This window comes from Chroicocephalus ridibundus, chromosome 18, assembly GCF_963924245.1.
Source record: "Chroicocephalus ridibundus chromosome 18, bChrRid1.1, whole genome shotgun sequence".
Lineage (NCBI taxonomy): Eukaryota > Metazoa > Chordata > Aves > Charadriiformes > Laridae > Chroicocephalus > Chroicocephalus ridibundus.
The window spans coordinates 6,777,742-6,805,531 of NC_086301.1; the positions used below are offsets into that span (position 1 = coordinate 6,777,742).

Genomic DNA, 27,790 nt, shown 5'->3' on the forward strand with positions numbered 1-27,790 from the left:
TAGGTGTACGAGAGGCAAATTTTGCCAACTTGTCATACTTGAAAATAGAGCAACCAGTGGCACCTTCTGATCGGTTTTCCAGTGTAACAATTAAGTGGACGCTTTAATGGAAAGGAATTGTCCAGGGTTTGGAAGTCACAGAGTTTTGGGGAGTAGGTGGGAGGAAGAAACAGAGTTTCTTTTTAACAGTGCTAGTTTTCAATTTTTTTAAAGAGCTTGCATTGAGCATTACAAATTCTCTAGGGTATTTTCACAGCTGAAAGAACAAAGAGAAACTTTTAAGGGGAGGGAAATCGCTATCAGGTGATGAAGAAGGCTTTAAAAGTGTACATTGCTATATTGTGCTGGGCTATACTGTACTGCATTGTACGTGTGGGGGGAATGAAAACTCATCAGTTGTCTTCACAGTCACGTGGAGATGCTTTTCAAGCATCACAGATGTACGTGTTACACTACCACGTAGGATATGGACAAGTGAGCGTGTAAAATAGATTAAAGTTTGTTGTCAGTGTAGGCAACAAAGAGGGAAAATTGGGAGAATTGCACCTAGGCAGGAGAACGGGTATCAGGATGGAGCGGGCATAGTTCTCTGTCACCTCACTGCTTCTAGACTCCGCTTGTGGGAGGAATAAATAGCAAGAATGTGCAAGAAGAGACTTTGTTTAAAATCTGTGCTCTGCAGAGTTAGACTTAAAACGTGAACTTATGGGAAATTCCTGATGCGTGATGTGAATGGAACTGGCCGCTGCATAACGCCGCTGGATGCTGATGTGATAATTTGCTGTCGTTTCTTGTGCTGGCCAGCCCATCTCGGAGACACTTCAAACAGAGCACCGTCTAGAGTAAAATAATAAGAAATTAAATATAGGACAGGCTTCTGACATGTTCAGGGTTATTGGCTCTTGAAAGACGAAGGCACTGGCAGCAACCTGCAGCTTCTGAGAACTGACTTAACTCCGTCTTAAATGTTGTACACCTTCCCAGAGCTGGGCTGCAAAATTAAACTAGAACTTGGCCAGGGAGCTCTTTGTCCAAACGTTGTGATAAAGGCATGAGGTTGTGCTAAGAAACTAGCAGATATTAAGATCTCTATATACCCTGTGAGTTCAGAAATGTAGATAGGAGAAGAGGGGGAGCTAATCGTGGTCCCTCCCTTCAATGGGGAAATAAATGCCGGCCAGGGGTAGACTGGCTGTAATTAGAACCACTTCCATGGTCAGTAATTTGCAAAATGCCCCTTTCTGAATAGAAGGGGTGAGACCTCCATGTTCTGCACTAGCAGAAGTGCTGTGAAATCGCAGTACATGGCGTGGTGTTCCTTAGAACTAATAGTTCTCGGAACGGTTAAATTGCCATGCACGCTTAAAATGGAAGCCAAAGTTGTGGGCTGCGGGGAAGGGGTGATCTCCTCGGTCGTGGTTATCGGTGCTCAGGTGCTGAATGATAAAATCCCACCCGTGAATAATGATCCGCAAAATTTGATTTTGCAGATGCCTGTGGATCATTCACCCTGTGGCCATAGTACGGAGCCCTTGGAGGAGCTAGCGTATTTAGGCTGGTAACTGAACAGGGAAGATTTTGACAGCAAACTTTTCATCATTTAAATACTTGTTTTCTGTAGGGAATACGTGCAGTGAACAGAGCAGCGTTGTACTAGGCACTAGGGCACACATCCTGCAGTGATTTGCAGTTTGCACAGCACCGGGGACCGGAGAGGAATTTCATGGAGCTTTAGCTCTGAGCGGTTGGATACCAGTGGAAAAGAAAGAAGGCTGAGGAATCGGCTTGCCTTAAACCGTGCTGGGTTTCAGGCATGTGATGGCAGTTTGCTGTCATTTTTTTTTTTTTTTTTCCCCCTTCTGAGCCGGAGCAGCAGCGTTCTGTGCCGCGCCTGAACACAATCCCTGCATGCATTCCCTCCCTCTCTGTTTCTCTTGGCTCTTGTTAAACTCTACGGCTTGTCTTGTGGGACCTTTCCAATGAGAGAGCGAGCGAGAGAGAAAGGAACACCACTGATTTCTCTACAGCGCAAATTGAGCATGAAATGGGCAGTGTGGAAACGGCTAACGGGGCTATGGAGGCAGATCTTAAATGCTATTCATAGGCACGGTCATCTGAAGAAGCAGCGGCACCAGGAAGAGCGAGCGAAGCGAATGTGGGGAGTTTAATTTGATTTTTGCGAGCCTGGAGTTCTCGCATTTCGGAGCTGATGCCTGGAAGGTTTTTTCAATTAGCTGCTGGGAAGCTCCGGAGAGACCTGGAACTGTTAGGCCTTGGCTAGGGATCCCATCCATGGAAAGAATAGATCATTGTAGCAGGGGTAAGTAGTACGCAGCCTTTCAGAGATCCTCGATACTTGATATAGGTTGCTATTTGTTTTACTGGCTAAAATAAAAACGGCTGGAAGAACGCCTTAAGGATGGCACCAAATGCTAATGTGCCACTAAGGAATGAATCCGATTGCAATTTAACAGGCAGCGTTTGCTTTGCAGAATGATCAGTTTGAAGGGGGAGTTTATTGCGTTTTTGTGTAGACTGTCTAACGTTACAGATTTTAAAGCTCAGGATAATGCAAACCGTGGCTCTCCTTCCAGAGATTAACCTGTGGCCTTCTGAAAGATTTTTTGCACTGAGGAAGTCAGTCTGAAAGCCATATTAATGAGGTATAAGGAATTAACTGGGAGTGGGGCTGGGGAACCCAGCAGTGGTTTCCTACCTCAGCAGAAGTGAGTGGCCGTTCAAATACACGTTTATAAACTCCTACTGCGTCTCCCACTAATCAGAGAAATGAGGGGCCGGTAAAAAAAGGAGTGTGTTGCATTTTGTGGTGCTAGATGTGTTCCAAACTGTTGCTGATAATGCCTAGAACAGTTCCTTTGCTATGAGGGTAGGTTTAGCAAAGGTTTCTTTTTTAAATGAGGTGACTTTATAACTTCTTTCCTTATCTTTGATCTTTCTTGCATCCTTAAAAAATAATCCTTGGAATATAAAGTAATATCTGTCGATAAAGAGAATGCGTATTGACTGTGAACTTTTATCTGGACAATTTTGTAAACCTTTATTACATGTTTCTTTTTGATGCAGATCTGTGTATGTATGTGAAACGCAGATTTGGATAAATCTTTCATCGGGTGCAGGGACACATAATACTCATCTTAGATGCCACGCTGACAGGAACCAGAGAAAAATATACAGTAGACATAAATTTTACAAGATTACACGCATTTTTTCATTCATAGCCAGTAAATTATTAACCAGACAAAATCAGCATCTGGGCTTTCTAGGAATGACTTTGTCCACGTGCCTACCTCTGAAATTCTTGCCGCGGGCAGCTTAATCCTATTCCAAGCTCTCGGTAAGCGCTGCAAATTGTGCAAAACATCTACGAGCCCCCTGCAAAATACTGATGGGAATTACCAGTGCTCCTTCGTTTGGAGATCGTAAGTCACCGTAAGCTGGTAGGATGTGTCGTAACTTCTCCCTTTGTGCTGGCTCAGCTCTCCTTCTCTTTTGTGTAGGAGAGTTGGACTTAAACCACTTCCTATTTCCTGCGGATCTTTGCTCCTTGCTTTTCATATGGCCCACTAAGCCTTTTATCCCGTGCGCCCAGATTTGCATATGTGAATAAAGGCAATCTCTTTACATACTTATTTTTTTTTTTCCCCCCTCTGTGAGTTGGCAGGCTGAGTGACAGCTTTCATTTGAGATTTTGGTTAGTGGTGATACAGTACTGGCGTTACTCAAAAATCTTAATATTTGCTGTAAGTCAAAGAAACTGAGAGCTTGTTTTGTGTTTTATTTATGCGTTTGTGTTTGGCTGTGCAGTCAGAGTAAGGAGCACTGTTTGGACTGGCTGCTTTCAAAATACTCCACAGTTTGCATGGCAGTGCTTCTCGCACACAAAATTCAGCAGCTGGGAGATTTGAATTAATTATTTGGAATCTATTTGTTTGACTTGTGGCTTTTTTTTTTTTTCCCCTCACACTGATTCCTTGCAACACACTTCTGTGAGTAGCCGGGGTTTCTGTTTGTTCCTTTCTTTCATCTTTCACATTTTAGAGGCTGTGAATTCATAGGGAACAACTCGATACTCTGGAGATCTAGGGGACAAACTCCTCCCAAGTGCTGTGCAGCTTAAGAGTCAAATCTCTGAAGTTTGAAACAGAACAAGAAGTTCAAAATCCTCTTCCTGGCCCCGAAACGCTGTTGGCATGATGCACTCGAAAAAGCACTTTCCATAAAGACACTGAAATATGCGTTCAAGCTCTTTTAAGTCAAAACCCTCTCAAACCCCTCTGTCTGGGGCCTGGCTTGTTGTACTGGAGGTACCTGTGCCTGGCACTGCTGCAGTGTTTGTAAGTCTGTTTTGTCAGCGGTGTAATATTAACGGGACCCTATACCCTTAGCCATTTAACACATCCTTGCAATTGCTTTTATTGAGGAAATGTTTCATTTATGTGATTTTTTTTAATGGAAAAATTAATTTGAAAGAGATAACTTGTGTACCTCGAGATTATTTTCATTTCCCTTGGCCTGCACCACACACATTGCTTGCTTCCCTTCCCTTGGGAGCCCCGCCGTCTGTAGAGCGAGCCCCATGGGGGGCACAGGCGATGCACCCGTCAGTGCTTTCCCCCAGCTACGCTGGGCCAGGGGCTCAGTGCTTCATGCTCTGGCAAAACACTGAGGCTGTGGAACGAGACATCACCCATGCTCCCCTGCCCGTCCATGCGAAATGCTCTGTTTGCTGCGAACAAGAAAACAATCATTTAATCAACAACACGCAATAATAGAGGCTCTGTATTTACTGAAAGCAGATGCAGTCGTGTCTCTGGGGCTGGGCTGACCCTACGAGCTTCCTTTGCAATAGCCGTGGGTTTGCTTTCCATCATAGGTGTGCTAGCAAAACTGGTTTTTTTCCTTTGTGTTTTATCCCATGGTGTGTCTCTTGGTGGTCAGAGGGAGTAGATGGAGTCAGTAACAGATTCTTTTTGTTTATCTTGTAGTTTTTAATCGCTGAAGCACATGTCTGTGCAGTGAAGTACATGCACGTTTGCTCCTGAGCTTCAGGGCTGCTGGAGCCTCGTTAGTAGGGTGTTGGGTATGGCCTAATTAGCTCTCTTAAGGATGAGTTTGCAGAAGGACATGATTGCCTGCACCAATCCATCTTCTGAGATACGCTCTGGCAGTGATTCCCTGGCTGTGGCCAGTTACTGAACTCAGGGACTTTCCATGTTGTCACCATATGTAACTTATTACCCCGTTGTATGTCTGGCAAAAATACAGCCACCCTGTGTCCGCAGCAAACATGTATTTGAGAGCCACTGCTTAGTGTCGTGTTCCACTGGGGTCTTCTGAAACCCCAGGGACTGGAAGTAGTTTCCCTCATGAGAAAAGGAGAAGAAAATGAGGCTATCACGGAAGCAACAAACCAGGCAGGAAAGAAATCTGTGAAGCAAATCTGGTAGTAGTTCTGTGTTTCTCCCACGTCTTCCCAGACTGCATTACAAGTGAGATAGATTCTGTCCCGTACAAAGCAGCCGGAAACTCCAGGTTTCACCCAACTAAAGTGAAAAGCAGTTTTCAGCCCAGTGCCTTTAAAGTAAAAAGTTCTCTCTCTAATAATGTCTTGGGTCTAGTTGCTCTGGTGGCCATTATTTCTATAGTCTGGGATGTGTGGGGTGAGGAAGTTTCTTAACGGTCAACTCATACAGAGCTTTAAAAGGAAAAGACAAACTCAATTCCACTAAATTACAACCAGAAACCCCACAGGTGACAAATTCAGCTTATGGAGCGTTCCAGGATGTTATGTCCTCTGCCAGTCGTCGAGTGCCCGAGGCACAGCTCTGCATGCAGCCTCATGGAGGGGGTGTTCGTTAGTTTGTTTTTAATAACATCAGATTTTTTAACTTCATGAAAACATTCTGTTTTCAGAGCCTGAGAAGTTGTTTTTGCCTAATGGAGTCCCGAATGGCTGCATCTGAGAAGTTTTTATGAATATTTCATTGCTTGTGAAGATTGACCTTCTTACACATTTAGAGGAAATAAAAGGGTGAGACCACATGAGAAAACATTTGCAACTTAATGCAGGAAAAGCTGGGAAAAGTATCTCTGATACAACTCTCTGAGATTTTATGTCTCAACAAGCTTAGGAATCAAATATACTTGGCTTAAGAATTAAAACAAACTCCAGCAGCGTATGCATAAGCTGCCTGCGTTGGCAGCTCAACCTGGAATCAGGGATTAAAAGTGAGATCTTCCCAAGTCACGTATTTGTGACTGCAGTAAGGGTCAAATTCTGTCAGGGTTACTCCTCATTCCATCTTCGGAGAGGCAAGAGCTAGATCCCACCGTGCCTCATGGCCGAGAGCAGCATTGCAATAGCAGTCCGGCATGGCTAGCGTGGCACGGGGAGGAGGCCCCTCCCCAGAACTCCCGTGTCGGATTGGAAAGGGCAGAAGTCAGGAGGAATTGCCTTCCATCTCCTCTGGCTGTGTGCAACAGAAATGTGGCACACGGCAAGTGTTTCGCCTGGTTTCACATTTATTTTGTATTGCTGGCTTAGTTAATATTCCTTAACGTGCCTTTTCTTTCACCATTTGTCTAACTGACCGCCTTTAATACTCGGAGTGGAACTGCCCTGCACCAGTGTTATGGTTTGAGAAAACCCATAACAATCTATTGTTGTTCAGACAATTATTCTATCACCTGATGACCCCTCCCTACCTGGAAAGGGGAATCGGGGAACACAAGAAAACACGAGGGTTGAAATATAAATAGATTTAATAGGATAAGACTAAATAATTAACAATTAAAGAACCAGTATTGATCCCAATACTAATATAAGATATACAAGAATTTCACTCGGCCAATTCTATCAGCAGGAGCCGTGCGCTCCCTGCAGGGACAGCCAGTGTGGGACAATGCGAGCGCTGCGGCTTCAGGAGGAAGGGAAGGGCTCAGGGCTCCGGCACCGGGGCAAGGAGAGTGCTCAGGATGACAGCCATCAAGGGAGCGAGATACTACGCAGCAAACTTTCTAATTTATATAGAATGTGCCGTTCATGGTATGAAATAATCCTGTTGGCCAGCCTGGGTCAAGTGCCCAGGTCTCGCTCCTCATCCCCGCACCTGGCGAGCTCAAAAACACCAAGACCTTGAATCCCACATAGCCTAGCTGGCTATAAAGTAAATATTTTCACCAATTCAGACACTAGAGTCTTCCAAAAGTGGAGTTTTGCCCAGCTTTAGAAGAGGAGTTAGCCCTGTGTCGCTCAGCCCAGGACAACCGGTCACTATGGCAAACTTGAAACCAGCAGGTCAGAAGCTGCTGTGTTTGCAGCGGAGGCTTCTCCTGGCATGTCGTTCCGTGAGCACCCCATCCCCGGTACCCTGCACCTCTGTGGATCCTTCCTGGCCGAGGGGGTGCTTCTGGATCTGCGTATACACAAGCACCGAGTAAGCAACATGCTGTAACCCCGGGGGGTATTCACCACCAAGAAAACAAAACCATCGTTCTCAGGTGGATGTGTATTTTAAAAGTTGCAGCAGGGAGTCACACCGCAGGAGCTCTGGTTGTTCACGTGTTCTGGTCAGCATGGGTGCCCAGCGTCCTCTCCTCCGTCTTTAAAGTTATCCTCTGCGATAATTTTGATTTGCGAAGGAGCTCAAGGAGTGTCGCAGCTGTTCCAGCCTCTCTCAGAAGTTCCGAGATGCGCAGCACGTGTGCATGACCTCATTGGAAGCTTAGATTAAAAACAAAATAACAAAATAACCCGAAGGAGACCTGATCTTGTGCATATAAGGCACATGTGGAACTGTTATTGCATCCGGTATGATTAAAGCACCTCGAGGATCCTGCTGTGGAGTTAGGATCTGCCCTTTTCTCTAGCTGTGCATGTTTATAAATGATGGTAGGATTTATTAGTCTTGAAGGTGAAGCTCTGTTGAAGGGATGCTGACTCCTGAATAATCATGCTTCCATAGGAAAAAACTGTCTCATGTGATTTGCAAGCTTAAAATAGTTCTGAAAATGACTGCAGGCAAAATACACATCCCACAACCTTTAAAATTTACTCAGTGCTTGCACTTGCATAAAATTCGGCCTTGTTGAGTACGCCTGTGATTTGATGGGAACTTGCATCTGCTGGGAAGAGAATTTAAGCCAGTGTTTAACTTCACCTCTAGGGCGAGTATCCTCCTTATTTGTTCCCGTGATGTTCTCTGTTGTGCTCTGCTCAATCCAGGAGGAAACCCGGGATATCTTTGTGGGAACGCTTTGCCTTTTCGCCACAGAGGTGCGTTTGAGTTTGATTTCAACATCCCAATACTCTGCAGTGACCCTCAATGCCAATATTAGCCAGCTCCTGTGGCCAGAATGAATCCATGCGATGCTTCTACACGAGTGTATCGTACACGCTTGGCAAAACTGCCAGGAAAATCCTGCCAGCCTGGAAGCGCTGTGCTTGGATGCCTCTCGCCCCAGCACTGATTCCAGCCGAGTGCCCGCCGGGTTCCATCGATTGTCTGGGGATAATGCACAACCTACTGTGCCCCATGCAGCCAGTGATTTTGTCACACTGTGGTTATCTGTGTGGCGTTCCAGGAGATGCAATTCCTTTTTTTTTTTTTGTCTTGCTGAGCTCTGATTCATATATATATATATTTTTTTTTTTTTTTTTTTGCTGCTCTTTGTTGACACTTTTGAGTTTTCAAAGCGATGATTTCAAATAGCAGTGAAGAAATGGGAATGAAAATACTCTTTAAACACGTCTTTCTTGTCTTTACTTTCATCATTACTTCAGGATATTTATGCTTGGGTAAAGAAGCCACTCTGTCGGAAATGTTCTTTTCCTGCTCCGAAGCCACAGTTCAGCATGAAAAGGCAAAAGCAGGAGAAAAATGGGGAACTGTGTGGGAGTATAATTAGTACATTTAGCAAGATAAATATGGAGAGAGGAAAAAAGGGCCAGATAAATACATTTATGCTGTCAGAGTAATTAGCTAGAAGATGTTTCCCTGTGTAAAAAAGATTTGCCAACCTAAAGTTTCAAATATAATAAAATAATAGCTTCAAATATATCAAAACCCAGGTCTTGGAGGCGCTTCATTACAGGGCAAAGTGACATAAGTAATGGACTCGGGTAAATGAAGATGAAGTGGGCTTTGAATCACCAGGGTAATTTGGGAGATAGGGAGAGTATTGTCTATTAGGAGACTGGAGCTACGAGAGGTAATAAAAGCTTTTGCTTATAACGAGTCTGCATCTCTGAGTTTGATCAGTGCTAAGGCTTTTAATTTCTTCAGGATTTGTCCCAAGGATATTTGGGCCCTAGAATTTTTTCGTTTTTTCTTAATAAAACATAGCAATATTTCACAGGAAAATTAGCCTCGTGTTTCTTGCTCTTGGCCATCAGACATACTTTTCACCCAATACATACATTCCAAAGTGATGCATAAAGGTGGCGTTTGTCCTGTGGTTTTTCCCTTGTCTGATTTGCTCAATTGCACAAACATCGTAAATTAACGAGAGGACAGACATGAGGGAGACATTAGAAGTGTGGTGGTTTAGAGAGAGAAAAAGAAAAAATGTCCATTCCTAATGCTGTCAGAAAAAATTATCAGATTTAATAGTGGTGTGGAAACTTAATGAGCTTTTGCTACGGCTGAGTTTGAGCGGCAGAAATGTCAGTCGTGACTGTCTGGCTGCGATCACCAGGGAGTTAACCTTAAATTCCATCTCGGAAAAACGTAAAAAGATTACCAGGTTTCCTTGGAACAATGACACATCCTTTGCCAGGAAAAGCATCAGCCTTTCCACTGACTTCAAACTCCTGGCGAAAGACACTTCTTCAGCATTCTTGCCATCTCCTCTTTCCTCGAGATGTCTACAGCTGTGCATGATGTTTGAGATGAAACCTGCTGAGGCTCCTGCTTGCCCCTGAGGCTGATTCATGGCCATCTGCCCCAGCGCATCCTGCTGTGCCCCCCCCCTCCTCCTGCCTGGACCACTCTGCCTGCTGCTGCCAGCCGCTGGTGGGACAGACAGTTTGTGGCATAAAGAGAAAAGGGGAGGGTCAACTAATGAGGCTTTCCTCGCTTGTACTTTATAGCAAACTTCAAATAACTTTAATATTATCGTAGAATCATGGAATGCTTTGGTTTGGAAGGGACATTAAAGACCATCTTGTCCCACCCCCCTGCCCCGGGCAGGGACACCTCCCACCAGCCCAGGTTGCTCCAAGCCCCGGCCAACCTGGCCTTGAACCCCTCCAGGGATGGGGCAGCCACAGCTTCTCTGGGCACCCTGGGCCAGGGGCTCACCACCCTCACAGCAAAGGATTTCTTCCCAATATCCATCTCAATCTTCCCTCTTCCAGTGTAAAACCCTTCCCCCTCGTCCCATGGCTCCCCTCCCTGCTCCAGAGTCCCTCCCCAGCTTTCCTGGAGCCCCTTGAGGGGCTGGAAGGTCTCCCCAGAGCCTTCTCTTAATTACTTTGATTGGTCATGAAATGCATTTTTCACGTCACGAGAACGTGTGTTTGCGTTACATGCTGCACAGGTAGGTGCAGTGTGTCCGTTGCTTCACAGCAGGTTTTATGGTGATAACGCCTGTGTGGCACTTCATGCAGATCAAACCAAATCATGGCCAGCACCTGTAGACATCGTGGCTTTCCTCTGGCTCCCAAGGAGGGGACCGTTTTCAGAGGAATTTAGATAAGATCTTGGGAGATGCTATATGGAATATTCACATCAACTCCAAGAAGCCGTAGGAGTTATTCCACAGGCTTTTGCTGCTCCTTAGAGTGGTCTTCCCAGGGCATGTCCCGGGTCAGTGTAGGCTCCATAACTCTGACGTGAGATGGTTTCTCAGTGGACTGGTTTACTTCAAGTACAGGTAACGCAGGCAGGTTTGGCGTCTGGGGGGAACGACTCTGCTCCTTCTACCTGCAAACAGCTAGGGAGATGATCTGAAGGGAGGTGGGATCAAGCATGTTTTCCTAGCCTATAGTTCTAATTGTCAGATTTTCATCTAATTATTTAATGCCTTCCACGTTGAATTTTAACCTTAACTCTAATTCCATTGAGGAGGCGGAGTTTGGCTTTTTTCCTTTTATTTTCTGTTTTTGTTCTTTTTTTTTAATTTTAAAATTTTTTGAGCTGCAAGATCTCAAGCTTTAGATAACAGCGCTGTGCAAAATGAGTTACGTCATTGGAAACAAGGGATATTCATGGTGTTCGTTCTTGAACACATAGGATAGCTTTGCCAAAGCTCTCGTAACCTTTTCTTTAAGCATGCGCCATTCTCCGTGCCGGCTCTCCGCCTGCTCTGTGGTCCTCACGTGTTGAGATACGAGCGTGTGAGCAAGATCAAATGTTCATGGCTTTATGAAGCAGAAGTTGAAATAAGTAAGTCTGATAGACAAATCAAAGGTACGCTTCACGAGCTTTGCACACATGATCCTTTCTTCAGGAGAGCTGGTTGATGGGAGTTAGCATCACTTGGCAAATGAGGGAAACAAGGACATTAAAGGCAGAGCTAACTAAATGAGCTTACTTTGAAGTCTGGGGGTCAGAGACGTGGTTAGGAGCAGTGGACACAGCCCCACTGACCTTGCAAAGCCAGCTCTTACCTGCTGAGGATCTGGTACTTTAATACAGTAGCCACCGGGCCTACTCTTGGCAACAGGTTTGTGTAGTGCTTTTCCTTGAAATGATTTTTTTAAAGTTTTGGTAGTTTGTAAGAGGAGCATATATAGCATAAAGATGTACGCATCTCAGAAGCTTTATTTTTCTGCCTGTGGTCACGCTGACAAGTGAAACGCCCAGAAGCAGGGCCACTTTGAAGCTGGCTGTGCTCTAATGAAAGCCCTCGCCGCAGTCGCTAGCCCTTGCCTTTCACATCTCAGTGCGGGGAACGTGGCAGGGCCTGGGCGCCTTCCAGACAGGGTCACAGTAGGCTCAACGTTGTGGAGCTCCAGACAAACGAACAAGGCTTTAAAATGCCTGCTGCCAGCGCGGATCTGCCGGAGTTTGAGGCCAGGATTATTCTTGGAGGGCGAGCAGAAGGGAGCTTCCAAAGCCACTTTGGAGAGGAGCGATGAGAGCGTGTGTTCTGTTCTTGTTAACCCCTGCTCTGGGAGGTAATCGCACCCTGTGCAACTACCGAGCTTTTGAATAAGATTTCTGAGTAGTCCATATCATAGCTTACTTACCCCTCTGTTTTTCTCTACAAGAGGAGTAACCAAGACATTGTCCCCCTCCAGGAGACTCCTGTAATCACTCTCTTTATCTGCTGGCTTACTGGGGATGAGCTGCTTTGTCTCCAATGGTGGGGAGACCACGAACTAGAAGCGTTTTCAGGCTAGTCCTGCCTGTATATTTGATCAGTAAGGTCTTGGCTGGCAAGCACAATTTGGCAAAATTGTGTATGAACCAGGTATGTAGCTTAATTTTGTCTTACAAGATGCCAAGGCAGAGTGGAGACTCACAAACTTGCCTCCAGCTGGGTAAATACAGATTTGAATGATACCTCGACGTACCATTTACAGCACTCTCTTAGCGCGGGCGTGTTCATAGCACCATCTTTAGGGCTTTCGTTGTGTATCATAAAATGCTTAGGATACCGTAAACCTAATTTATGAAGTCAGTCACATCTGCTTGTGCTAGCTAAGCGTATATATTCCAATAATAAATGAACCCAACAGAACCTAATGCATCGTAATTGTTTATCAGGTTCAGGAAGCGTGACAGCCATTTTGAATGTGAAAAGTGAACTTTTCAGGTTATATATCAAGCCATATATATGTGAAGTATGCTGTTTAATGCTTTGATCTTGCCGTAAATACTAGTTACGAATTATTTCAGCTTTCTCAGATGATACACATTGAAACTCTTACGGGGTATCCTCAACACCCGGCTGTCTTTGGTCTGTCCTTTGAGAAGATTAAAATCCATTTCCCAGTTTGGAGTCAACCAAATCCTGCCCGTGAGTCATGTTCTGAGTCCGCTAAGGTCAAGAGGAGCCTTTGCTTTGTTCTCCCTGGATTTTAATTATATGGGATGCTGCAGGGGGAAAGGCTTTTAAACATCACGACACCTACAATTTTTGGAAGAGCAATAATGCGTGTCTATTAACAGAGCAAACCAAAAATTGTGGCACACGGGGAACAGGGAGCATAAGCGAATATTCATCTCGTGGGGTATTTTGCTGCGAGGACAGTTGCGTTACAGGTTAAACCCAGTAGATTTCCCTGTCTGTACAATTCTGCCCTGTCTCTCAGCGGGCACAAGGCTGGCTGCAGGGAGAGGAACACTCCTTCCGTTAGCTTTTACAACTCTACTCTGGAATCAGACAGTTGTGTATATGTAGGGCAATACGATGGATTTAAACTGTCAGGTCTCACTACAGCGAGTTTGTCTAAATGGGGACGCGCAGAAGCATTGAAGTGGAAACGAACTACATGGGTGTACAGTCGATGAATGCGAATCAGTAGGTTAATCCTCGGGTAGGTGTGCTCTACCCAGTGCAAAGTTTGCTGTAACCGAGTCATCCTGCACACAGGGACCTCGCGCTACAGGTGATTCACTCTCTATTTTGGGCGAGAGCGTGTAGAGACTTGGCCTGACGGGAGTCCAGCCGGGTGTAAGTTACAGTAGGTGAGAGAGGAACGGTGATGCCATTCAACCTTTGTCTTAACTTGACCCGTACCTTTTTCTACCCCGCATTGTGCTGCGCAGAATCCGGCCTTGAATGTGTCTAGGGAGCTGCCGCATTTGTGTGTTGGGGATTTCACTGCCTGGCTGCGGCGTTCCGGGCGCACGGAGCTGCCGGCGTCAAGCGGAGCCTGCAGCCATGTCCTTCAGCACTGATATACTTCAGGGACACACGGCCTGAAATTTCGTTGTGGGTTGATAGAGTAGGTGTATGTACCCTAAATAACCACGGGGAAGATTAAAGGATGGAAACTTATCTCCCTGAGTAGGAAACCCACGTTTAATTGAACTGGAGCTGGTACCTGACAAACATGGAAAATATCTCCAGCCACGTATTAGCTTTCCTTCACTGCATGCTTTGCTAGTTTGTTTGACTGTTGGTTAGCTTCAAAACTCAGTGGCACTTTAAATGTGAAATTTGATAGCAAGGAATGATGATAAAGTGAGGGAAACGTGCCGCACAGAAATAAATAATGGTCATATTCAATCACAATAATGGCAGCAGGCTACACGCTGTTACACACAGAAAAGTCACTCTTACAAATCTTTAAAATTACCTCTTTCTGGAATGCAATTTTTTTCAGTGGAATTAAGCTCACTGTGTGGAAGATCCTCCGCAGCAGTTAGAAAGATGTATCTCTGGGAATGTCTTGCACACTAGCCTTAGGAGGATGTCAGTGTGTGTAAAAATCTGTAAAGCTCTCACTGCAAAGCTTGCTCTGAAGGGAGAAGTTACAGGTGGAATGAGAAGCTGTCTAGAAGCCAAAAAGAAGAGTTTGCTGAGAGAGTTGTCCAGGAGAAACTTCAACAGTGGCCAAGGGAGACACTCCATGGGTTTTCCAGAGAGGTGATTTGTGGCAGAGTGACGATAGTATCCAAGGGAAGGGGACACAAGGTGGATTCCACCTTCATGGGCTTGCACCGGTTTTTAAGACTATCATAGAATCATAGGGTTGGAAGGGACCTCTGGAGATCACCACTCCAACCCCCTACCAGAGCAGGGTCGCCCAGAGCAGGTGGCACAGGAACGCCTCCAGGTGGGGTTGGAATGTCTCCAGAGACGGAGACTCCCCCACCTCTCTGGGCAGCCTGTGCCAGGGCTCTGCCACCCTCAGGGGAAAGAAGTTCCTCCTCGTGTTTAGGTGGAACTTCCTATAGTCAAGTTAGTGCCCGTTACCCCTTGTCCTGTCGCTGGGCACCACTGGAAAGAGCCTGGCCCCATCCTCCTGACACCCCCCCTTGAAGTATTTATAAGCATTGATAAGGTCCCCCCTCAGCCGTCTTTTTTCCAGGCTGACTTGTCCTTCTAGTTATGTGAAGAGCAGCCTCAGCGAAAGGCTCCTAGATGTGCCCAGGTAGGGACAATTTTTTAACTACCCCACGCTGTTGGGCAACAGTGAAGATCGAAAGTGCAGACTTGATTTCTGATACAAATCCTTTGATGGAAAATTTGTATTTGTGCACCAAAAGGGCCTGCCACAAAGCAGGAGAAAGTTCTATTTGCATAACCAGCGAGAGAGTGGTGAGCATTTGCACATCCTCTCTCTCTTCCTCTAAATACATTTAATGCTATAAAAATAAAATAAACTATGAAATCTAAAGACTTTCTGTAGTCCAGAAATCTTTTTAGTTAACTGCAAAGCAGTATACAACCATCAGAAAAGACAGGAGTGTTCGGGAGGTTGTGTGTGCTGAAGGGAGAGTGCGGGATTTGCGTGCGCTGCAGCTTCCTGACAAAGAGGAGGGAGAGACGGGCGAAATGCAAAGTTAGATTCACTCTGGGTAGCAGCGGTCATTTGTCTGTGAGCAAATTGTGCCTTGCATCTCCGTTTTTCTCAGGAGGTACGTGCCTCCAGTCACCTGGTTCTGATTTTCTCCTGCTTACGTTCATGAAAATACAGCAATTTGTGACCTTTCTCCTCACTTTTATGTTTGTTTCTGCTTTCATTTGTTGGTGGTTCTTTTGGGTCTTAGCTGATGACAATTTTATTACAGAATTAAACTTTTGTGTACGCATTTTCCAAGAGAGGAAGTGTTGTTGCCAAAGACCTTTGTGTAAAAAGGCCTGGGCTACTCTTCAGCCCTGTCTGTTTTTAAGCTGGCATCATTTCTGCTTACGGAAGAAAGCGAGTGGCTCCTCTGGCAGGTACAGCACCGCTTTCTCTCTGCAGGTTCACGTCCATCGTACAAGGAGCAGAGGCAGCAGCGAGGGCTCTGTGTGTGCGGGGAGGCTGAGACTCCTCACCCTCGGGTACCGGGACTAGTGGGAGCAGCAGGACTAGGACTAGTACTAGCCAAGGCGCTCGCTCCATGTACAGGGGTGACACGGTTAAATCTCGCCTCGCTGCTCGGGGAAGAGGCACATCCTGATGTTGTATTTAATGACTCTGTATGTGATGAATGGTGCCATAAAGCTCTCTGTTGTGATACATTGCTTGACAACACTGAAATTAGGAGATATGTTTTATTATCTAATGTCTGCCTCAACATATAAAATAAAAAAATGAATAAAATTGGGGGGGGGAAGAATCACTGTTATCTGATACATGAATATTTATAGAGATTTTCAGTGAACAATTAATTTTGCAGACTGCTAAGCTAGAGGTTTAATCCCTGCCTTGAACAGTTTGCCTTCCTAGGATTGTTTTGTTTTTGAACCATATTTTTATTTTTAAACTATCAGGTGAGATGCCAAAATCCAATGGCATTGGAGGGTCTGTGTAAGCCAGGAATGCTGAATATTTTCTATCTGACGGCTCCAGACAGCCGAGCGCTTCCCTGATTCCCTGATACTCGGCATGTCTTGGAGCAAGTTGCTGTGGATGTTGTGCTTCATGCATTATTCCATGCCTGGTTTATCCCTGCTCACTGACCTGCTCTTTCTCTCTCCCTCCTCTCTCCACCCCCTCCCCTTGGTGTAGCTTTCGCTCCCGGAGGAACAGAATGAAGTAACGAGAAACGGCTGTGAATCCAAGGAACTGGTCTACCTTGTACAGATCTCTTGTCAGGTAAATGCCATGTTTTCTCCCCCCACCTCCTTTTCCAGCCTATGTTGCATTATGTTTGGCAACACAGCCTCCTAATATTTTGATACGACACTTTTCTGCCGCGTGTGTGGGGTTTTTTCCACTTCTTCCCTAATTCAGTCCTCAAAAGGATGCTCTCTGTGGTGCTGCCGCCAGCTGATCTTAAGAAAAGGAGCATCGAGGGGAAAACAGGAGGCTGTTAAGCAAATAATCCTCGCTACGGTTTGTGCAGAGCTGCACAACGGTTAGCCTGGAGACGCGAGCGTGCGTGCTCGGGCTGCGCCTACGTGTGCCTGGCAGCGGTGGGGGAGCACCCACCGACACACGGACACGCCAGACACACAGACAGGGCAAGTACGCGAGGGAGAATCAAGGCGTGCTGCTGGCAGCCAGGAGATGGGGATTCTTCATCTCTTCCCAGTTATGTCTCCAGACATCTGGTGCGGAATTCTCCCGCTGCCTCTGCTACCGGGGTATCAAAGTGCTTCATGCCACAGATTCCCTCTCTGCTAATACGGGGATGGTGATGCTTATAAGATTATAAGATGCTACAGAACAGGTTATCGTATTTTAATATGCTGAATGAAATTGTTGTTCGTGGGAGACAGACTGCATTGACAAATTCAGTTGAGAGTTAATGCCTGTGTGTGGTCATTTGTCTGGTCTTAGCGTAGCAGTTCTTTTCATGATTCATCTCAGCACTTTGTGAGCGTCCATCTTATCAATTTACGCTCAATGCTAATGGGAGTCACCGTGGTGTCTGTCTCTTTTTTAAAGCTCCTTATGTAATTCTGACATTTCTCGGGCACAAAAAGGAAGTGTAAGGCATAGACACAGCTGTGTTACCTACGACTGAATTGTGTGGGGTAGGGAAGTGTTTGCTGTCGGATTGTGCCGGCATAGTGGCATTGGTACACACGGAAACGTGAATTTGCGGTGAACTTCTGCCCTACCTCCGTGTGCGCACTGGTGTGGGGCGTCCCGAGAGAGCCGAGGAGCGCAGGATCCTGCTCTGCTTCGGAGGTGGAGCTTGGCACAAGCTGGGCTACAGTGACAGGAACACACGGAATCATTCTCCTTAGGGGCAGGTACACGCGTGCACGTACACGTGTGTGTAAATAGTGCTCTTGGGGAGAGGGAAGAGAGGCTGGAAGTGAACATCTCTCAAACTTGCCTCTGTTGGGGCATTTTGCTAGTGCTGTTCTAACCCAGCTGTAGCCAGATTCATTCAAAATAGCCACTTTTCAGAAAACCAATCCAAGCTAACAAGCAGCACTGCAAAATTTAACGGTGGACACATGTCTGTGTCCCAGCCGAGAGCAGTACGGTGACCGAGAACGAGATTTCAATACATTTTGAGTCCTCACATTTGGGACTGCATCCGCAGTGCTTAATGTTTAATGTTTCAGGTGAGCCTCTAGAACACAACAATAATTTATAGAACAGTTTTTCTGTAACCCTGGAGCATACCACTTCTGATCTTTCTACCTGCCTTACTGACGGGACACCTTCAGGTGTAACTGTGTCCTCAAACCCCGCGGAATGTGTTTGTGCAAGAGGAAGCCCCAGGAGCAGCAAAGGGCCGGTGCAGAGCGTGCGGGGTGACGGAGGGGAGCCCAGCAGCTTGGCTGACACTTGTCAGACTCCCGGATGCTTCGCGGGGACGTTTCTGGGAATACAGTGCAGGGATGGGGACAACGTGGGGAATTCTGTGCCTTGGCTAAAGAAGATGCTACTTAACTGAGCTGCTCTCCAGTAGATCAAGAGGCTTGAACCATGCCCAACTGCTGAGAAGTTCTGTTACCTTCTTTTTCAGTGTTACTGAAGTGAAATGAAGGTAGTTGGCCTCATTGCTTTAAAGGATGGGTACAGAACCAGCCACCTTTTCCTTTTTTTTCTATTTTTTTTTTTCTTTTTTAAGTAATCCTTCTGGCTAGCTCGAATTTCTCCCCACCCCAAGCCTGTGATTCACCTCTCGCGTGTCAGTCTGTGTCCCTGCCTCTCAGATCCTTACAGAGCTTGAGAAGTTGTGGCATCTGGATTCAATGAAGGGAAAGGCATGGAAGGAACCGCACAGCTGAGCAGCGTTTGGACCGTGGAGATCCTTCACCCCTGACATCGCACGGCCTCTCCTAATGTCCAGGGAAAGATTCCATTCTGTCACGCGTTGGATACCAGCGGCGTCTGGATGGATTTGGCTCCCCATTAGAATTGAAGGGGAGGTGTGAAATAGCTCATGGAATGATAGTGCAGTGGGGAGAGATTTTGGCAGGATGCATCTGTATCAGGCCAAAAGTATTGAAGGAGGGAGGAAAAAAAAGGCGGCTGTAAAAAAAATTTCCCTTTGCTCGCCTTTTGGATGTGCTACTAACATTGGTGTTCAGCCTGCTGCAGCAGCTGGCAGAAATCTCCATGGTTTCTCAGATGGACGGAGAGAAAACGAAGTCTGATAATTGAGGCTAAACCATATAAATTTCAAAGCTTTAAGACATTTGTGATTTGTTGCAAAACCAGATAGTGCAGTGAAAAGCAAGGGCGATTGGCCATCCTGGCAATTTTAGATTACAGATCTTAAAGAAATTGGCTAAAAACCTAGCTTTGGCGTTGAATGCGTTATACCGCTGTGCTTTGCCCAGATACAATCTGTGTGCTGTGTGGTCCATAAAAAGACATTTATTTTGTCATTTCACTCTGGAGCAGACAACAAACCCAAGCTTTTGAACATTAGACTTTTAAAACACCCGGCTCAGTCTTGGCTGTGCCTGCCAGGCTGCAGTTCGGCATTTACACGGGGGAAATTCTAGCCCACTCTTTCCCATCTGTAAGTATAATTTTAGTGGTGTAAAGAGAAGTATTGTTTGATGCCTATTTTGCAAAACCTTCCCAGATAACATTTGGGGAAAAAAAATAAAAATTGTTGGAGTTGTATTTGTGAGACATTTCTGCTGCAAGTCAGCTTGTGAAATACAAGCTTTGAGTGAGGTTCAGAGGGGGGATTTTTAAGTCTCTATTCAGTTTTTCTTCTATTTGGAGACCTCAAAAAATTAATCCAGTTTGTTGGCTTTTAAGAAGAGTGGGAATGTAGAGAGCTGTGCTGAGTGTTGCTGGGAAGTGGAAAGATAGGACTCTTCTTTTGATTTCTTTGAACAAAGTTAAACTTGAAAACTAGTAAATGGCAAAGGTGGGGGGTTGAATTCTATTGGAAAGAGCTGATGATAGGAGGGTTTGGCTTCGTGCGGTTTTTTTAGAGCAACATAGGTGGATTTTCCTTTTTCCCAAGTAAGATTGCAGTGTTTAACTTTCATTTCTAGAAGATTGCTTTCAGGACATGTACAGTTACTGCTGTTGAAAGATCGCTGTTATTAAAAGAGAAGTAAACAAAATCCCTTTCTGTGATGGAGGGAGGGAGGGAGGGATGGAAGGAAGGAAGGAAGGAAGGAAGGAAGGAAGGAAAGAAGACTTTTAAACAATCTACAAATGCTTGAAATTTGAGGAAAGATTTTGGGGAAAAGGAATAATGTTTGGGGTTTGCACTTTCCCAAAGCACTGGCAGTACCCCACAGGCATTTCTGCTAGGGAGGAAAATATCTCTAAAGAATGGTAGAGCCTGTTTTTTCTGTAGGAGACAGAGAAACATAAAATCCTGCGAGGTGTGGTGTGAGGAGCGTTACCCGTGAGCCTTGGGAACTCTGCCGCCAGCAAGTGCAAAGCCTTAACAATAACCGCGGTCCTTAAAGGGCCACGGGGACCGTCTGAGCCCTTCGCGAGCTCACGTTGGACCTGCAGGACCTGCACGCATGGACTGTGTGCGACCCTCACTCACTTCCACGGGGATGCGCAAAGAATTTACAAGGTCTGCAACACGTTTAAAAGGGGTTACTGTGTATGTTGAGAATAAATCACCAAGAGTAAGAGCCTGCAAAACGGTTGAAATAGGCTAATCCATCCCGCATGTTTTGTCGAGTTGTAAAGCAGGCTGAAAATCTGCCTTTTCAAGGTTTTTGGGTTTGGATTTGCGCGACATTACAGCAGCAACTACCTGCGTGCGTCTTTAAATATGACAATGTAAGAGTGGCCAATCGAAGCTTCTGTTCTGAAAAACGGAAGAAAAATTCAAAGCATGCAGTACTAATTACCACATGAGATTTGCGGCATTTCAACAGTTTAAACATCATTTATTTGTGAAATTTTGAACGGCAAGGAGAGAACAAGAGACCAGTTGTGAAAACGTTCGTGTTCTAAGGGAGACCTTCAACTCTCTCCGTCTCTTGTGTCTTTTATTGCGCGTTTCCATTATCGCAGGTAGGTTGTTGAAACAGAAATGACAGGCGCTAGAAACCAGCAATGTCAGACTGTGCAAGCGTGGGAGTGATGTTTAAAGAAGTCTTGGGACTAGATCTCGTGGCAGACCCTTAACCACAGCCTGAGTGTTGGGATCTCAGAACCGAGCCACGCTACCTTCTCCGTTCCCTGCTTTTCATGGGATAACGCCAACGTCCAGCAAAGGAAGCCTCTTTCTGCTGCAATTTAGGTAGAATTCCAAGGCTTTTCTCAAAACAGGAAGCTCTCCTGGTCCAAGAATGGGTTTTCTCCCTTTTCCTGCTGGCGTTTGCAGACCCCAGGCTGGCAGTAAGTTGAGCCCCGTGGCTTTGTTGGACAGGATGCCCCGTACTTTGCCCCGTTCCTGTTTTTTGTTCGAGGCAGCCATCGCTGTCTGTGCTGTGTTCCTTTTGATTGATAGAATAAGGTCTCTGATGGACTAGAGGAAGGCATTTACGCAAATCTGTGCCGCTTGTATCTCCCAGCCCTGCCTTGCAGGAGATTCAAGCGCGGTATCTTCTGTTTGAAGAACAGTATTTGCAAAACTCCGAAGGCAGCCCCTTCCCGCGTTCCACGCCTGGAAGTGTTGTTGTGATAATAAGTGCTTCAAGGGCAGCGGTGAGAATGCCAGGAAAAAATGGGATCCAAGTGGGATCCCCACAAATTGCTTGCAGTAGGATTTTTGAGTCAAACGTTCAAAAAACTTTCGCATTATTGGTTTTCGTTTGTTTTTTTTTTTTTTAAAAAAGGCTTGTTCTTTAATATATTAATAGTTTTGTCTTGTGCGATTGAAGCTCAAATACCTAGAGAAAAACTACTGAGCAAGTGCTACCAACACTCCTCCCGTGAAAAGCTGCAGGTCTTTAAACAGGTGACTCTAGGGGCCAAATTCACACATATACACGCACACATATACTAGTGTGTCGTTTGTATACATATTTAAAAAAAAGAGAAAGGCTGGTCTCATCTTTGTTAATGGGATATATCTATGTGGAGCACCCAAGCTGGATCCTACCCAACGCAAAATCTGGTTTCAGAATACGTGTTAACCTGCTTCTCCTTTCCTAACATAGAATTCTCTGCTGCAAGTGTACGCTCTGATTCCACCGCGCGAGTTGCTTTCTACAAACCGCGTATAGGGACCCTAAAGCTTTGTCTGCTCAGAAGGGCTCAGGAAAGTTACTCTGGTTTAAAATGCATTAAAATGCTGGTCACCGTCACGGCCTTTCCCCCGTAGCTTGTTTTCTGTGCTTCTTTTCTAACACTTGGTACCATTTGCCTGAAGATGAACACAACAAAATGCCTAGAGAAATGCAACTTCCACCGCCAGGTTTGTCAGTGAGGGTTGGGTACCTCATGTGCTTGCAAGTGTTTGAAAATCCCTCTTGTGATAGTGGTTATTTATTTGTAAGTCCCCAAAACTTTTTAAAACCTGACCTTTTTGGATTGAATATTTTTCCAGATGTTCACAAACGTTGAAACCTCTGTCCTAAGCATTTCTCGGGCGAGGAGGGCTGTTTTACGTTAGTCAAAAGAAAGCAGCTAAAATCCTTGTTTCCACAGTGCTAATCCATCACTTGATGTTCTGTGCTGGAACGGTTGATCTTAGGTCATATGCTACATGCCTTCTGCTCTCAGCAGCAATAAATAAAAACGAAGTGACAATAGTAACGTGGATTAATAAAGAATGGATGAAGCTGGCAAGCAGCCTGAAAAGTGCTGTTGGGCTGCATTCAAAGCTCAGGCAATGCCAAGGTGTAGTGTCTTTGGAAAACTTGGGTCTCTTCCAGGCTTTTTGAAAGGAAACTAGCATCTGTAGGGAAGAGAGAAGAGGTATTGAATTGCATTCGAAACCTTTAAGAACTGCATAATTAACATCGATTACTCTGTAGCTTTTATGAGAATGCTAAAGGATGAATTCGTTCATTAATTGGGTTAATAATCATCAAGGGCAAGGATGTGACTGACTTTTTTTGGAGTTTTGCCGCCGAACACTGGTATGGCTAGGGCAGTGCTCACATCAGACAGGGTTAACGCTGTGGTGTGCTGTGTCCTTTCCCTGGTTTAAAAGCATATTGCCCCCTACCCTCTGTTCGTCGTGGGATTTGTGCGCAGCTCTGCGTTCGTTAATTCACGCGAGTGGTTTAGACATCTAACAAGGGAAGGAGCAGTTTTGAGGTAAAGAGGATTTTTGTCCCCTTGTCTTTGCCGCCTTTTATTCCGGAGCGTACAGTCGGGCAGCGGGCGGGATGTCTGCGCTGGGCGCTGGGAGGAAAGCTTCCAAGGGCTGTGCTGTGTGCTTGCTTTGGCCATTTGCAGTGTGTTTGTGCTCTTCGGGACTGCGGGATGGAAGTGCAGAAGTTAGCCGTGTCTCCTGTGCTGCACGGGAGGGTGTAGTGAACCCAGGAGCAGCGTTGCACTGACCCACAGCAGCACCCATGTCTCATCTGGGCTTGGGGGTTTCGTGTCCCAGCCGGTGGGACTTGTCCTTCACTCCATTCCCAGCTGCAGAGCAGATTCAGTGCTTTTGTGCGTAACCGGTAACATGAGATGAAAAATGACTTGGTATTTAATTTCCCCATTTGTGGCTCTCTGTTTTTTTCTCTATTTAAGTATATATTGTGAAAGAAACGGGGCCAGCAGGGTTCTTTCTTGTTCATGACTCTGGTTGCTTGAGACACAGTGACAGGGTTCTAGCTGGGCATGGATTTGGAATTGAATGATTTATTTATTGAGCGACGCTGCAGAGAGAAATGCTGTCATGGAACTGCTTGTGCTAAAGCACTTTCCTTCAGCAGCTGCAAATTTAGATGCATTTCAAGCTGTCCCTCCAGTATACCAAAGACAGAATCACAAACTGGTTCGGGTTGGAAGGGACCTTAAAGACCACCTTGTTCCACCCCCTGCCCTGGGCAGGGACACCTCCCACCAGCCCAGGCTGCTCAAACCTAGAGACTTGCTGTGCTCTCTGTTAGTGGCTTCAACCGTCAGCTCCAGGAGACAAATGGTCTTCTGAATTTATTTGAGAGTGGTTTTTACTAGGGAAAGAAGGTATTGGAAAAAGAGCACCCCAAGATAGCAGCCTGCCCGTGCATCAGACTCGCGTGGAGTGAGGTGGTGGAGACCTGCCGGCTGGATGAACGTCAGTGTGGCCCTGGTCTAGGAAGGGCTGATGAGCAAGAGGGAAAAGTAGTTCTCAGAATAAAATGCAGTATCGCATGAATGTGCTGCCATGGAAGCTTTTTTTAAGCAACAGAAGCTTTGACAATTATACGGTTGTTTGTTAATGTCGTGTCCTTTGGGCGTTTTGCCTTCAGAAGGCAAGCGCTGAATTAGAGAGATGAATCGTCTTGTACCCAAATTGTATCCTACTTAGCTCTGAAGCAAAAGTGAAAATCACTGTTGCAATCCAGGAGGACAGGATGGCCATTATGGTTTCTTTCTGTAAGCGATGCATTTTGGCCGGGCTTCTGATTGTCATGTGCTGCTTCGTAGACGAGGCTGGGCCCGGCCACAAATTGAAGAGGACGGTTGGCTTTATTCTGCAGAGACATTGAGTAACTAAGCAAGCGTCAATGCCTTGCAGAGGAGCAGTTTGTCTACAACTTTACTTGTTTTACAACTTCTCCAAGAGATGGGCTTGGTTCGGGTCCAAAATAAGAGGAGGATTGTGGTGGATGTTCCTGTTTTTCTTAGCTGCCTTGATGTTTATTCCTTATAGAGAAGTTTAACATGCCTGTGTGTTTAATAGCAATATTACAGCGCCTGTTTACTTTGGAAGATTGACAGCCCTTTGGGACAGATAGTCCAAAGCACTTTCATCCAGAATCATCTGCAGGCTGCAAAGTTACTTGGATCAACAAGGAATTCATGTTAGATGTTAGGTGGCTAAGCAGGCATCAGGAGAAAGACAAGGTGCGCAGTTTTGATGCCTCAAACCTGAACGACTTGCGTGGAGATAAAGCTCGTAGCCCTTGGAAGGGCGTCTACACTTCCACACAACAGGTTGCTTGGACATAAAATGTAGGACAAGCAGGTTAGTGAAGAAAAGGCACTCTCAAGGCACAGAAACTACATCAAAATAAATAGCGTGCGTGTAAAGATGCTTTAGCAGTAAATCAAAAATGTGTCGTTCTCATTGTTTGTAGCAAATATTTACTGCCAGTGAGCAAAATGGCAAAATTCTCCAATTTGGAGAGTTGTCAAAAGTTATGTCCTACAGGTACAGTGAGCGTGCCTTGCTTAGTTAAACTCTGATATTCTAAAGAAGATTTGTAATTGAGTTGTTTTGGTGATAAAACACTGAAGTGTTCGATGCTGTTGTGTTCCTCAATAACTAGGGGTGCTTTGCCCGACTGGATTTATCACTGACTGCATGTTAAATTAAAAATAAGTTTTGTTTTAGAAGAATTAATGACAGAATTCACAGGGGGTGTGTGAACTGAGCTTGTTCCTTAAATCGTTGTATTCATTAGGGCTTTCCTTGAGTTACAGAGCAGGTTTGTGCCCCGAGTTTGTTCAGAGCCGTCAGGGAGGTGTTTCTTGTCGCTGCGTGTTATCTAACGGTGATAACGGCACCGGGTTCAGCGAACACCCAGCTCCTTCGGGAACATTATCACTGGGGGTGTGAAACGCCTCAGGATCCGTCCATCGTAGACCTGCTGTGGGTTCCGAGTTCTCCGCTTCCTCGCAGGGACTGGCAGCCCCCAGGCTTGAAAAGCTGGGGAGGTGCAGGCGGGCCATGGGATGGGGACACGAATGCAATTGTACCCTGGCGTTGTTAAGGGACTGCAGAGCACCTTTGCAATCGAGGGCTCAGGCTTGGACAGATGAGGAGGAACTGACTTTCTGGTTTTCTAATGATGCATTTTTTTAACACACTGTACTTATTTCAAACTTTGGCATTTACCTTTTTAAAGGACCCCATTAGGGATATTGGATATTAAAGATGGCCTGGCTTAAATGTTTCATCTCCTGGGTCTTGGCACCACTTTTCAGTGTTTCTTCTTAAAACTGATGCTGCCAGAAAAGCAGCTATTTTCCCTTTTGGCTCCAGCCCTGTTAACAAAACTTCTGCAAAGCTGCTTCTGTTCCTTGTGCTTTCTAGATCACATTTCACCCTTCCTTGAGTTTTGGTCAGCTACATCTTTTACATCCCTGCTTGCATACCTTTTTCCTTGAAACGTTTGTATTTTCTGCCTCTGTAACCCTCCCCAGAGGAGCAGGAGTCGGCAGAGATGTTCCCTCCGACACCCTCTGATAGCCCTGGGGGGGTGCCAGGGGAACGGGCTGCAGAAGGGGCTGGGCCCGCACGTGTCCTTGGGGAAGAGCATCCCTGGAGGCAGACTGCGGGGCTTTTCTTAGATCTTAGTGATATTTTCCAAATATCGTTAACATTTTTTGCTTCATTCTGGGGTGTCAAGATAAATGGGTTTGTACACCATGTTTTTAATCATCTCCATGCTTCTAAGTTTCTGCTATCTGGTCTGGTGGGAGGTGTCCCTGCCCAGGGCAGGGGGGTTGGAACGAGATAATTTTTAAGGTCCCTTCCAACCCCAACCATTCCATGGTTCTGTGATGTGGCAGATGCACGTTCTGTTGCATGGGAACAATAACTGGGGTTATGGGCTTTTTTTCCCAGAAAAGTTTCTTGGTTTAGGACCTACAAAATCTTTCCCTCCCGGCAATTAGTGTCAACAAAAACATGCTTCTGTGCTTTGGTCACTTAAAAAAAATAAAAAAATAAAAAAACCAGCTTCAGTGATGTGCCCAAGCAGTAAGACTTAAGAAAATTGAGATCTATATCTGCCTAAGCTTCAGCTAACCTCAGGCAAGTCATTGGGAAAGTTTTTGTTTTGTTTTGTTTTACTAACCTCAGGCGAGCCATTTTCAAAGGGTTTTTTCTTCGTTGGTTTGTTTTAAAGGATAGTGGTGCCTCCTTCCTTTGATGAAACCGTGTTTCTTCTCTGCGATTAAGCGCTGCGTAGGTTATAGCTCGTTTGGGGCACAGGGCAAAAAGGGTGTTGTATTTAAATCCGCGCAATGTCCATGTGATCATTTGTAAGTACATACGCAGTCACTCCTTGCCTTGCTACCTGGAGGACGGTAGAATTTTTAGTTCCCGTTACTTAGCAGTTGGTCTCTTAGTGGCTTTGAAGTATTTCCTTTGTGGCTGTCAGCTCATGTTGGGTTATTACTTGAATTTTCTGAAGTGTAGAAAAGCCGTCCCCCATGCCGTGGCCGCCCTCCCCTTCACCCCTGTGTCCCTCTGTGACCTGCTGCTCTTACGGTCTAATTTTACTAAAGAGATGATTGATTTTGAATTGTTTAAATTATAACATGTCAGGAGAGCAGGGAATTTCATTCACATGTTGGGAGTTGTAAATCCTGCTTCGAGTTCATTAGGTGTCTGCCAGAAATAGGGCTGCCATTCAGAAATTGGCTTTTTTGTGGGAGGAAAAATGCCGTTTCAAATGCCATACACATGGTAGGTTTGCGTTAGGTCATCTCAGCCTGCCCTTTTTTCTCTGTACCTGCACGAAACCGATTGCCACCAAAGCCTGAGCCAAATATTTGCCTCCTGTCTGGGTGCTCCTGGCAAAGCTGCTTTTCTGAGTGATGGAGAAACCGCTGGAAGGTCACGGCTTGTCTCAGCTCGGCACCCGGGGAGCCGTGTGTGCCTCATCGTGGGGAGTTTCCAAAAGCCATCAGAACAAGCAGAAGTACTGC

The 27,790-nt window shown here is 45.7% G+C and overlaps 1 protein-coding gene across 6 annotated transcripts in view; it reads left to right on the top strand.

Moving 5' to 3' along the window:
* ARHGAP32 (Rho GTPase activating protein 32) overlaps positions 1–27,790 on the top strand; it is a 254,756-nt gene that overhangs the window by 137,310 nt on the left and 89,656 nt on the right. For 5 of the 6 annotated variants that reach the window (XM_063355088.1, XM_063355086.1, XM_063355087.1 and 2 more), the window contains one exon: positions 16,637–16,723. In XM_063355088.1, the coding sequence (XP_063211158.1) occupies positions 16,637–16,723 (87 nt within the window). Of the gene's footprint in view, positions 1–1,922; positions 2,321–16,636; positions 16,724–27,790 lie in introns of those variants that run through there. The other variant, XM_063355091.1, reaches the window with a different exon arrangement.